We start from the raw sequence: 13,663 nt of genomic DNA, 5'->3' as shown, positions 1-13,663 counted from the left end.
CTTCTGGTTTGCAAAATCATTTGTGTGTATACAGACCTTTCTGTACAAGAGCACAAGCTTTCTGAAATAGGGACCCTGCTTTCCTTGCCATGTCCAGTGTGCTGTATGTACTGCCAACAAGGGGAGGCACAACAGAAGGAAGGGAAAACAGCATGGAAGGCCTGTGTGACAATGGTTATTACTAGTCAGTGTTTCGATACCGCACAGTAAAAAAACCTGCATTAAAAGGACACCATACTGTCAGTTTTAATTCTCTTAATGCTCCTCTGTAGGACTATAGATGCCAAAGTTACTACAAATGTTTCACAAAACAAAAAGTGATAGCATTTATATCCCAAAATGGTTAATATTGAAAGAAAATACGCTATAAAAATATAGCCCTTTCTTTTTGGACAGTGAGATAAGTTTCTTGACATACCCTGCACATGGGTAGATTGTTCTTCCTGTAGCACATTTTCTCTCCACCACCCAGAAGTATGAAGAAAACACCAATACTAACAGGTAACGTTATACATACTTTAGAAGTCTGAAAACAGGTCATTAAAGCAGCTTCTACTGGATCAAATAGTTTTTGCATGACTACAATGGCAGAGATACTTGCAAGCAACCTCTTACCTGGGCAAAGATGTATTCTAATGAGTTTGCATCAAGAATAGGGGTTCCTTCCGGTCCCAGCTTCTTCTCGTAGTTCTTTGCCTTCCTTGGGGAATGCCTCCACACTGAGGGCTCATTTTCACTGGTCCCATGCCAGTTTGTAAAGTAGTATCTTGTAAGAGAAGAGGAATAAGCTCTAAAAACTTCTGGGGAAATCCTCTGTTTACATCAGATACACGTTTTAAGCTTATAAAGAAAACCAGTTAAAAGTCAAAATCCATCAATCTTCAGCCCTGAGGGTGGAACTTAAGAGGTCACTGGGAAAACCTCATGCTTGGCCTGAGGAAATGGGGAAAAACTGGGGGAAAATGGTCTATTAGACAAAGGTTTTCAGCATTTCCACTGATTCAGCAGGTATCTCACTCTTAGCACAACACCATGCCTGACTGTCACATCCTCATGCAAGAAGCTGCCACTCAGATAAGTTATGTTTCCATCACCTCTTATATTGCTTGAGCAGTGTGAGAGTGTTAATACTCTGTGCAATGGTTGGCATTAGCATTCCAAGGTAAAATGACTCCTCCAAAGGGCTAACAAGACTTCAGACCTCCTCCTCTATTGGCACTGAAGCAATGAACAGGGCAGGACTGTGCACAGCCCCTGCGGCTGGAGCAGGAAGCAGTGTGATGCCTCCCTGGAATTTCTGCTTCTCTCACTCCCTGGAATTGCTGCTTCCTGCTGGTTTCAATGGAGCTGGTGAAAAAGGCACTAATTCAAACCATCTGGCTTTAAAGGGACACAGTCAGTTGCGTGTATTGCAAACAAGCTTTATACCCGTATCTGTACACAAAGCTATTTAACTGAAAACCTGCTGAAGGGGTTGGAATCTGCTAAAAAGAAATCAAATTAGTTTAGAGTTTAAACCTCTGCTAGCAACTTCTGAGAAATCTTTGCCTAAGACAGGCACAGAGTTGGAGCCAGGCTGAGAGAGCTGGGCTGGGTCAGCCTGGAGAAGAGAAGGCTCCTGAAGGGGAGCCCTTAGAGCAGCTCCAGTGCCTAAAGGGGCTGCAGGAAACCTGGAGAGGGGCTTGGGACAAGGGCCTGTAGGGACAGGCCAAGGGGAATGGCTTGAACCTGCCAGAGGGGAGACTGAGATGAGCTCTTAGGCAGAAGCTCTTCCCTGTGAGGGTGCTGAGGCACTGGCACAGGGTGCCCAGAGAAGCTGTGGCTGCCCCATCCCTGGCAGTGTTCAAGGCCAGGTTGGACACAGGGGCTTGGAGCAAGCTGCTCCAGTGGAAGGGGTCCCTGCCCGTGGCAGGGGTTGGAGCTGGATGAGCTTTAAGGTCCCTTCCAACCCAAACCAGTCTGGGATTCTGGGATTCTATGACAAATGAAGAATCATGAATCAAATTACTCTTTAAGAGGTGAGACTTTCCGTACTTTGTTTCTGTCCATCCTTTCTTTTTGATAAGTCTTTTTAAGTCTCCAAAAACCAGCAGCTAGAGCGTGAGTAGGAACGCCAACAACCAACCATGTCAAACACTCCTGACAAGTACTGTAGGATACTGCAGAATTCCCAGGGTGTTCTGCACTTCACCCAGTCCATCTGGCCAGTGCTGGAGGGGAACCTGCTGCTCTCTTCCACCTACACCGGCTATGACAGTCCTACCTTCCAGAGGTGCCACAAACGTGTCCACTAAGTGCCTTCTCTGCACCGAGAAACACTGATACCTCTGGCTTAAACACAATGCAGCTACGGAACAGTTAAACACCTCCCCCATCAGCTGGTGTGATAACTAGTCCCGGATATTATGAAATTCTGTGGTTTCTGATGCTGTAGACTTTTATTCTTTTGAATTTCGGGCGAGTGGAAGAAATTCAGAGCCAGTGAAAAGGTTCCTAGTGAAAAGCAAGTCCTTTTAAACTACTACCAGAAGTACAGCAGCTGGCAGAGATCCAATGGGGAGAGGAGAAGGACGGGAAGTTCACACAGTCAGAAAGCAAACCTAAAGCTTTCAGCAGTGGGACAAAACTCAAACCCTCTAAAAGCATTTGAAACTACTCAGTCACATACCTTCATTCTATACATATAATGTTAATAGGACATGACTAAATCAAATCTATCAAAGTCATTTCAGAATAAGGTTGTCCACAGAAACCTGACTTAATGACTAAATGATCATATACAGACCAACACAGAGCACTATTACATAAGGCCAGATCGTTTTCCTTTTTCAAGAGGAATTCTGCCTCTTGCAGAGCTCAAAACAAACAACATTCATTTAGGGAACAGTTTCACAATCCTGCATTGCTCATCATTTTTCAGAGCTCTGCCCTGCTCTCAGTTCAGATGCCCAAGCCAAGACACACAATCGATCAGAAATGAAAGGAAGGAAAATACCACTTCACCAATACAGTATTCCGAGGGAAATGGAATCTTAAGATTTTAGTGCTTAACTCATATAGTCTCTTCTTAAATGCATATGAGATGATTTAAATACGTATTATTGGCCCCAAAGTTTGCCAGTTTTCATGCATGGAGTACATCTGACAAAAGAAACGTCTCTGCCAAACTTCAGATCCCAGCTCTAAAGCTTAAGAAAATAAACCACCAGAACTTTTAAATATAGAAAGCAGGGCATTTTCCATAGCTCCCTTCTATAAAATGGTAGAAGAATTTACAGAAAACAAAGTTCAACATCGCTTCATTTTGCCCACACCTAAAATCTGACAGTTGTGAACAGCCAAAGGTTTGCAAGAGGGAGCTCTTTAAGCAGAGAAGGTGGTGGTACCCCACCGTGCAGGTAGGATGCAGTAGGAATGAAAGAGTACCTGGAGGGAGCTCTCATGATTCACCCAAAGCAGAAACATACAAACACCAAACACAGCAGAAACTATTTTTTAATCATAATTCTACTCAGAGGATTAAATTCCTACAACTCCACTTTTAAAATACCACTTTCTTCTACAGAGAGAAACAGACCACATCAAGGAAATTCAATATTAGGAGGAAATACCCCAAACTCGCCTTATGCCAAGAAATTCTTTTATTATCCAGTATATGGTTAATCTGACTGATGTCTTAAAGAAAGAAATGGCACTTAATGCTCTGTAAGAGGCCATTAGAGTCCTCAGAGACTCTTTTAGAGAGTCACTCAATTCCATTACTGTGTGGCATTTATCTGCCAAACTTAATCACAGCTGTTTAAATCTGAGATTAGCCAACGTTAAGTCATTAATACCACTAATAAACTGTGTTTAAGCAAAAAGACCATAGTATCCTCTTCCTCTTCTAAAAACAGATATATATATTATAATTACTTGAATAGCAAAGATCTTTTTGCTGACAGTTTTCTTCTTGACTCTTAACAGTTCATCCATCAAAAATAACAATTCCAGCCTGGCACAAGTGTAATCAGAACTGAAACAGCTTACAGTTCAAAGATCCCATTTTCAAATCTCTCCTTGTATCTGCATAAGCAAAGTGTTTGTTACTCTCTATCAAGCTTAGAAAACAGTTTGAATGCACAAACTGCAGTTTCTACAGGCCAGTTCTCCCATTAGCATGTACAAATGACAGTCATGCTGTTTACCTAGAGATTATAAGGAAAAAGATGTTAACATGGACGCAGTGAAGTCACTTGAAGTGTTTTTTCTCTATAGCCCAAACTGACCATGTATGTATTACATTTCAAGGCAAAGAAGGAATATTACATAGAAGCTTATATTCTTACAGTTGTACCTTGAAGAATTGACAAAAATGATCTCTGGACTTGCTTTAGGAAGATGGGTAAAATTTCTACACTAATTCATCTTGAAGGCAAAGTTTATTCTATATATTTTTTCCTCTGTAATATGCACTTACAGCTCCCACTGATGCAAGAAGAAAAGTCAGCATAAAACTCAAAACCATAAGGCAGTATAACATGCAGAATTGGGTTTCTATCAAACCCTAAAAGGAAGATGTCCTTTAGGTGGAGTATGTGAGAGTGCTCAACAGTTGTCAGCATTACTGCTTTCCTCTCCCAGTAGATGAAGGCTGAGTGCCCATTCAGCCCCAGAAATCTCAACAGGCTACGTGCTGCATCATAAGAATGCCACCTGAAGTCCAACCTGATGGTACATGTCAGATAAAGATCCTGGGAACAATGGCTTCTATTGTCTGATGCTTCCTCCAGTGTAGTGCATGCCACCCACAGCAAGGTCACCTGGATTCCCCTACAGCCCTAAAGGAGCATTTCATAAGCAGCAGCATGTTGCTTTTTCCTTTCAAGTGAGTAGTAAAATACTCACTGACTTCAGGAGGAGCACGGCTCACTGTGGACACTTCAAATGGAAATTGAAACATGTAAAATACTGACCTAAGAAAACATCTTTGAGCCTTTTGGGTTTTAGGTTTTAGCTAATTCAATCACCTACAGCTTTGTGGGTCCTTGTGGGTTTTCAGCTCCTGGGGCTTTTCTTCAAGGTTATGAAGCAAAGATGCAAACAAAAATCACGAGACATTTTAAGCCTTTACAGTTAACTTCTCATCCATACTGTGAAAAGCAAGCTGCTTCCTTTGCTTTTGCTTTCCTGCTTCTTCAATAGAAGCATTCAGAACATCTACATATGGTTAAGGAATCATTTCTCAGATGTTCTACACTTACCTCATTCGATAATGGAGGCGGTATGATGTTTTCTCATCTATCTTAAAGACCTGGTTTGGTGCATACCAAAGTCTTTTGTTCTCATCATACAGTGCAAAGAGATTATGGCACAGAGGAGACACAGCTGTCAGAGAAAAGCAAACAAGTGTATGAATCACAAGGCTACAATGGACATGCACGCCCCAAAAATACAAATACCTAAAGCAAATATCTGATCTTGCAAAATAAGACCACAAAAAGAAACTAATACTAGGATTAGTTTAAAACAAACACTAGGAAATTGTGGTTGAAGTGGAACTGCAAAGTGCACATTGGTTCACTCCATCAGTTATAGCGTGTATTAAACCTATTTCAGCTACTTCAAACCTTAAACTTATTCTGAAATCCTGATTTTGCCAAAGGTTTTTTTATCTTAAAAGGATATAACTTGAAAATCTTCACTTTTTCCTGATCACAGAAATGGGTGTGTTAACAAAACCACCACTTTGTTCTCAGTTTTATTTTGTTAATAAACTTTACTCCCATAGTTGAAAGAGAAGGATTTAGTGAAATGATGAAAATCCCCTTTCCATTATCAAACAAGCAGAAAACAGAACGTGTCATTTTTCCATTCTCTGCTAATTCAACAAAGGCTTTTCCAACAAAAAACAAGACCTGGACTCGTATGTCTGGGCTGACCTGCTTTAACCTTTGCATTTACATCACCCCAGACAAGAACAGGCTATGGTATGTTTACAGGTCTACCCTTGTTTGAATTCCTTGCTCCAGTTTCCTGCTCAATAGGAGGCAAAATGGTCAGGCAAGGAGCTCTGCTTAAGTGTCTTTCTGAACTAAGGCCAACTGCAGAGCACTTTGTTGGGATCCTACAGGATTCATAGAATCATAGAATCCTAGAATAGTTAGGGTTGGAAAGGACCTTGAGATCATCCAGTTCCAACCCCCTGCCATGGGCAGGGACACCTCACACTAAACCAGGCCACCCAAGGCCTCATCCAACCTGGCCATGAACACCGCCAAGGATGGAGCATTCACAACCTCCCTGGGCAACCCATTCCAGTGCCTCACCACCCTCACAGTAAAGAATTTCTTCCTTAGATCCAGTCTAAACTTCCCCTGTTTCAGTTTGAACCCGTTACCCCTTGTCCTGTCACTACAGTCCCTGATGAAGAGTCCCTCCCCAGCATCCTTGCAGGCCCCCTTCAGATACTGGAAGGCTGCTCTGAGGTCTCCACGCAGCCTTCTCTTCTCCAGCCTGAACAGCCCCAACTTTCTCAGCCTGTCTCCATACAGGAGGTGCTCCAGCCCCTGATCATCCTCGTGGCCTCCTCTGGACTTGTTCCAACAGTTCCGTGTGCTTTTTATGTTGAGGACACCAGAACTGCACACAATGCTCCAAGTGAGGTCTCCCGAGAGCAGAGCAGAGGGGCAGGATCACCTCCTTCGACCTGCTGGTCACGCTCCTCTTGATGCAGCCCAGGATACGGTTGCTTTCTGGGTTGCGAGCGCACACTGCAGCCGGCTCATGTTCATTTTCTCATCGACCAACACCCCCGAGTCCTTCTCTGCAGGGCTGCTCTGAATCTCTTCTCTGCCCAACCTGTAGCTGTGCCTGGGATTGCTCCGACCCAGGTGTAGTGAAACTATTTCTATTGTGAAGTGTGGAGAGAGCAGAAGGGAAGAGAAACCACAGAAACAAAAACTAAGCAGCCTAAAGGTGGGGTTGGGCAGCCACTGCCTTCTGCAGAACAAGCAGTAGGTAGATGCCACTAACAGATTAACATCCGAGTTGTGATATGAAGGAAAGATCATTTTTAGCCATTTCTTCAAAGGTTTTAAGCTGACAACTGAAATTACTGGGAGCAGTTGCACAGAATGTGAGTTCACATCCATACAAACAGCAGCAGCTCACAGCTCTTAGGTGCTGACATGAATAGGTGGATTTAAGTACTCCTCATTTCCATTAAAACTATTCAAAACCAACATGAGTACTTATTTGATGAGGTTTGACCTGCAGATTCCCATCATTCCTGTCTTTCCAGTGGAAGAGAAGTATTAGGCAACTGAACTGAAGGGTACCAAATGTTACAAGAATCAAGATGACGACCCAAAACATTTTAAAGCTGCAGGAAAACTTAGGTCCAATTTCCCCATTCATACAGCCAGATTCACCACTCCCATATCAACTGAATGATATTTAGTGTTCCATGAAGCTTGGGGAACACAGAATTGGGATCAGGGCAGGAAAGAACCTTTAAATATCTAAGTACACTGGTTCAATGAGGCTGAAACATAGATTAAATCCACTAATTCCAGTAGAATTACATATATGTTCAAGTATTTTGCTGACTCGCGGACCACACTGACAAAGCAAGGTGTCTTCATTACACATTTATGCATTACTGCAGTAGTGTGCCATTCAGGTAATCTTAACTGGTGAGTAACTCTGCAAAGAAGTGTCAAGTAAGAGAAAACTGAAACTAGAAAGCAGGTTTTAATTGGGTTTTTTGTTTCCATTGGCCCTCTCCAAACTGTTTTATAAGATGGGACAGATCCTGACTAGTGTATGAGGTAAAGTGCGCTTTGTGTTCACTTCTATACAGTGTCTCCTCTTCTCTTAAAAGAAACCTCATCATCCCACCCAAGTTAAAAAGTCAGTACCTGTATCTGAGAGACACAAGGGTGGGAGCTCATCACTTCAATGAATCTCAAGACAGACTTTCCCACAATTTCTTCCACTTCAAGCAGTTTAAGAACCACCTAAACCAGCGCTAGACTGAGTACATGAGTACTTCTACAGACATTGACTCAGATGCAGAGAAGGATGCATCCCTCTCTATACTGTCAGGCCTTGCCACTGAGAACTTGTATAAAAGCCATATACTCACAACACCTCTGGGCCGCTTCAATGCACAGCTCCTCTGAGGTGAACTCGCCACTGGTGTAAGAAATGGGAGCTTTATCTTGCAGGTAGAAAAGTATTTCTAAACCCTGATGTTGAGCTTCCAGGTTTACTTCGCTCTTCTTCGTGCTCCTCATCTTTGCACAGAAAGCCATGGCTTTGCAATCTTCTTTTACGTTTAGATACTGAAAGAGGAGGAAAAATAGTTAAGGAAAATGTGAGGATGAGTTTAAGCGTTTGTGAGAACACAAACCCATTGCTTAATAAGGGTGCTGCATACTACCATGGGCTATGGGCTAGGCACAGCATTCCTCAGTCTTCACGTTGGGGAACCTGATTATTCCAAATCAGCACTTTTCACAAATGAGGGGAAAAGTGCAAAAAAGACATGTCAATGATTATTCTGTTTCTGGTCACTCTGTTCCAAGTAATTCCCTTCTGTTTTGGTGGTTCCACAACTATTCCTGAAGGCTTCTCTTTTTACTGTAGAACAGGAATAACTTTCACATCCTTAAGAACTTGACTGGCTGGAAAACAATACTTGAGGCTGGGTAATATAAACAGTACAATTTATATTTCCTTTAAAAATAGAAGCTCTTTTTGTTTAACAATCTCCTTAACAGCTAAATATTTGGTAGTTTTCTCCCCTCTCACCCTTTGTTTTTAAACTCCTGATACTTAACGTGTCACAGTGAAATGAGCTTTATTGGAGAGCTGTTATTTATTGTTACTTCTCTCTCTCCAGAAAAGAGCAGCACTAAGTAGGTTTAATGCAATAGCTTTTAGACTGCCAAGAATGCATAAAAGACAGCTCTGACCTGAAAGAAAATTCCTGTTGCATTTTATACCCCGTGCTTAAATAGCAAGAACACAAAGGAAATGGATGAACACACACTCTGGGTATTATGGGGTCTGTGTTCCATGTTTCACTAAGCTTTAACTCAATAACAAAAGCCCAAACCACGAAGTCTACAGTTTATGAATAATCCTCCCACCGAAATCAAACAAAACCAAACCTCAAGAGCCAACACACCTGCATTTATGTGACTGTCTGATCCTCTACACCACTGAAACGGATTATCTTCACACTCTCCAAGGGCAGCTTGACCTTGGCTGACAAAAGAAACACAAAACACATGTTAGGATTTGCTTTGTACATTTTGGGGCACAAAATATACGGTCAGGCCACTTGAAATCCAAAGGAATCTTTCCATTAAGATAACTGAGAACTGAATCTAGTCTCGTCCAAAGACATTCATAGCAAGCATCTAGGAGTGTATGTAAGTGCACTGATTTCTTTTGGCTCCTTGGGTGCATTGGCTGAGACGCAAACAAAAAACAGAGGGAAAGCCTTGGGTATTCTTTCTTTTTTTCCCTTTTATTATATTTTCAGAGCATCAACCATCACTTTGGTGTCATAACCATGGCAACCCTTAGCTGGGCAACCACCAGAGCATTCTTCTCTCTGCTTTACCTCCTTCATGGCCTTTGAAGTTACTTAATTCTTCACATTTTTAACTACATATTACTAATTCCAATTTCTCCCCAGTCTCTATTGTTTCTTCCCCATCCAAATTATCAGGGTTTTTTCTTTGTTTTATTCTCCTTTGCTCTGTGAAAAGTGCAGAAAATAAGGAAACTACTCAAGGAAGTATCATTGCAAGGGTCATATTTCTCTCAGAGGAACCTTCATAGAACAGAATCCTAGAGTGGTTTGGGTTGGAAGGGACCTTAAAGCTCATCCAGTTCCAAGCCCTTGCCACGGGCAGGGACACCTTCCACTAGAAGGCACTGGAAGCTGCTCTAAGGTCCCCCCAGAGCCTTCTCTTCTCCAGGCTGAACAACCCTGACTTGCAGCCTGTGACTTTAGTGTCTTCAAGCAGCAGGAGCACCTTTCCAAGACCCTACATTTGTTTCTTAAGCCTTATCCAACACCACAAACCACCTCAGTATCCTGGGGCTGGTTTGCAAAACTACTCTCACCCAAAGTTAGAGGCTATCCTTAGTACCTGAAGCAAGCCAGGAGAATACCAATACCATCTTTTCCATCTTTTTTCAATGGCAGGCATGACAGTGCCTCTACTTAAAGCACTGTCTGACATGAGGCCTATAATATCAGTGAGATACTACAAGAATACTTAAGAAGCAGGTGAGGGGAAAATGGGCATTGGTGAGATGTCTCACTAGTCCCAGCCCTGATGGTGGAGTGTAGAGCATCAGTGAAAAACCTGGCATGCTTGGAATGCATGATTGCATGCTTCTTTCCAAAGACAGACAGGCTGCTCCTCTCCCATTGGCATGGGAATAAGCCAGGTGAGGAACCGTCTGGACTTCTTGGAGAGAAGAATGATGTGGACTCTGTTCTGCATCTCCAGAGACTCCTCTCCTCTGGCGCTTGTGCTGCATCACTGTCCATCAGCCACAACTCCGTGCTCTCTAGTGGAAACCATCCACGGCTTCTCCTGGAGTAGGCACTAATTGAGTATGACAGTAAGCTCAATGTGACAAAATGTGTCTAAACTAAACATGACAGTAGTGCTGGGTTGGTTAAACATCACCCATCACTCATCTGAGGCTGAAAGACTCCTCCATTTGTATTCTCCATCCCTCCTTCTTCTCTGCCAAACATACTTGAACTAAATGTGCACTGGTTTTGCTGCCACAGCAGACTTCAATGAATATTGCTTTATAAGCCTTAGGCTTAGTCTGGAGAAAGTCTGACACTGCCACACATCTTCCCTTCTGCTTGGAAACTGCCCAGCAAATGTGATACTGCCATAGACAAAAAGGTAACATTTAACAGCACAACACACATTTACAATTGAATTGCATATGCCTCTTCCATCCATGCCACTTTAATGCTAAATTTGAGTTTCCAGGCACATTCCTTCAGCAACAATAAGGAGAAGAAGTAATAGCATGATTGCTGGAATATGCAGACAAGGCAGTAATTATTTCTCTATAGCACCATCAAATTGAAATGCAAAAGGTTAAAGTTATCAGTTTTAATCTAAGTGAAAACACTCCTTTCTAAACGACACATCTTACAAGTGGAATTCAATATATTGTAATGTGTGTGTGGGCATAATATTCAAAAGGTTGTCCAGATGTCTGAAAATATGAAGGGAAACCTAAAACCATTGCTTTTGTGTGGATTCATAAATCAAAATTGTTGCTTTTCAACACAGCGTTCTTTGGTTTTGCTCAATAGCTCCTACTCTTGTTTCTAATCACAGCAGCAATTCCCAGAATGCAAAAAAATTCCACCCTCAAGTGCTGCCTCATTTACAATATATGCTTTGGGGGATGAACCAAAGCAACCAACAGCCAATCTCTAACTTCCTAATGAGTTTTCCAGATATTCCCATGCTCAATGGAATTCACCTTTTTAAGAATGTGTCTTAACCTGCCACAGTGTCTCCTTAAACAAAACTAATTCCTGCTGTCTCAGCAGCGGCAGCTCTCACCAGTTCTATACAGTAGTGTTATTGTACATACAAGCCACAGCACATGGTGACAGCCAGGACACCCTTTCACCCTTCCAGACCCTGCTGCCTCTAAGCATGTATCGGCACATCCGACTGTTCCCGGTGCGTGACTCAGAGCTCTCCATGGCCATTCCACTCTGGCTCTTGCAACCTCAGGCATCACATTACACATCATGCTTCGTGTCAGAAACCTGAAGGGGATTTTTATCCTTTGACACTTTAATGGGTTTAGAGCCTCAGGAGACCATTGTTTCTCGTGTGTATCCTGCAGATGATCTCCCTCCCTTTCAAGTGTTTCCCTGATGAACTTACAGATACCGGCTGTATCCTTTCTCAGGCTGCATTTTGCCTGGCTTGTGCCATGTTCCACTTGTCTCTTCCTGCACCATAAGCTCCACTTTCCCCTGCTCATTACTGCAGCACTTCCCAACACTTAACCCATCCTTCTCCTTGAGCAGCACGACTCCAGGGGACACAATGCAGGACAACATGGATGCACTCGGTCTCTGCTGGGAACAGTCTGACTGACAGGGCAGCATTTCTTTTGTTCAGAGCATATTTTCTCTTCACCTGATGTCTGTTTCTCATGGTGAAAAGTCTTTTGTGATGCACACTGCAAGATATCACAGAATCCCAGCCTGGTTTGTGTTGAAGGGACCTTAAAGCTCCTCCAGCTCCAACCCCTGCCACGGGCAGGGACCCCTTCCACTAGAGCAGCTTGCTCCAAGCCCCTGTGTCCAACCTGGCCTTGAACACTGCCAGGGATGGGGCAGCCACAGCTTCTCTGGGCACCCTGGGCCAGCGCCTCAGCACCCTCACAGGGAAGAGCTTCTGCCTAAGAGCTCATCTCAGTCTCCCCTCGGGCAGGTTCAAGCCATTCCCCTTGGCCTGTCCCTACAGGCCCTTGTCCCAAGCCCCTCTCCAGGTTTCCTGCAGCCCCTTTAGGCACTGGAGCTGCTCTCAGGTCTCCCCTTCAGGAGCCTTCTCTTCTCCAGGCTGCCCCAGCCCAGCTCTCTCAGCCTGGCTCCAGAGCAGAGCTGCTCCAGCCCTCGCAGCATCTCCATGGCCTCCTCTGGACTCAGTGGAAGGCAGGATGGCTTTTCTCAAGATACCACTTGTTAACTCCACACCTCAAAACCTGATGCATTACAGCCTTCTGAGTACTCCATAAAGCACAGGGTTTCTCTGCTCATTTAAAATCCTGACCAATGTACACAGACCAACCTGTCCCCTTCTTTAAAGTCTGAATTCCAGCCTCAGAGTAGCACAGAGTGAGCACATCCCCACCCAGTGCACCACCAGCAGAGGGGGACAATGGTTCATCCTGCACGTAATGGGTGACAACCACAAAATGAGCGCCTTTCAGCACGCACAGGCACAAAACCAAAACCACTTGCCCACGATTGCCAAAACTCACATTTCATTTCTTTGAGGGAGGTCTGTGACCAGATCTGGAGCCAAAAAAGCATTTTTTTTCCTCATACACAGATGAGGAAATATAATTTTCACAATATTTTGGTATCAGGAAGATGACAAGTTGCAAAACAGGAGGAGTGAGTTCTAAAGGTAGGTTCTTCAAAATCAGGTTGGTTCTGGTTTGACTATTACACTATTAAAACAGTGAAATAAGCAGAGAGAACAATAATTGGTAAAACCTCAAGTTCCTGCCAAGGAACTGCCAAGACCTCCTTAGTAAAAGCACTGTGGTTCAAGCCCAATAGTTCTGTTATTTCTAAGGCAAAAAAAACCCCATATATATATATATACACACATATACACAACACTATTTATTAGGTAACTCCCTGAAACTTTTGTTTGCCTCAAAAATCAATGAAATAAAAGGCAATGGCATAAATAAAATACTTGAGAAACTATTTGCAAATCTTCCTGGAGCCATAGGGAAGAAGTTCAGCTGCTGTCGTGGATGGAGGAGCCCAGGAAAGCCAGCCTGGCCCCAAAGCCTCCTGTGCAGCTGGGACAGCTGCAACTAGCTCTGCCAAGTGTTCCTCTCCACAACATACCCTGAAACGCAA

The 13,663-nt window shown here is 43.3% G+C and overlaps 1 protein-coding gene across 23 annotated transcripts in view; it reads right to left on the bottom strand.

Annotated features, from left to right (window-relative positions):
- JAK1 (Janus kinase 1) overlaps window positions 1-13,663 on the bottom strand; it is an 81,547-nt gene that overhangs the window by 20,871 nt on the left and 47,013 nt on the right. For all 23 annotated transcript variants that reach the window (XM_080622459.1, XM_080622466.1, XM_080622461.1 and 20 more), the window contains 4 exons: window positions 9,176-9,255; window positions 8,129-8,327; window positions 5,244-5,367; window positions 616-766 (listed from right to left, as the gene is read on the bottom strand). In XM_080622459.1, the coding sequence (XP_080478585.1) occupies window positions 616-766; window positions 5,244-5,367; window positions 8,129-8,327; window positions 9,176-9,181 (480 nt within the window). In that variant the 5' untranslated portion in view covers window positions 9,182-9,255. The remainder of the gene's footprint in view (window positions 1-615; window positions 767-5,243; window positions 5,368-8,128; window positions 8,328-9,175; window positions 9,256-13,663) is intronic.

This window comes from Psittacula echo (genome assembly GCF_963264785.1).
Source record: "Psittacula echo genome assembly, chromosome: 7".
Classification (NCBI taxonomy): Eukaryota; Metazoa; Chordata; class Aves; order Psittaciformes; family Psittacidae; genus Psittacula; species Psittacula echo.
Note: the sequence above shows the minus strand (reverse complement) of the source record. Positions and strands in the feature narration are given on the sequence as shown.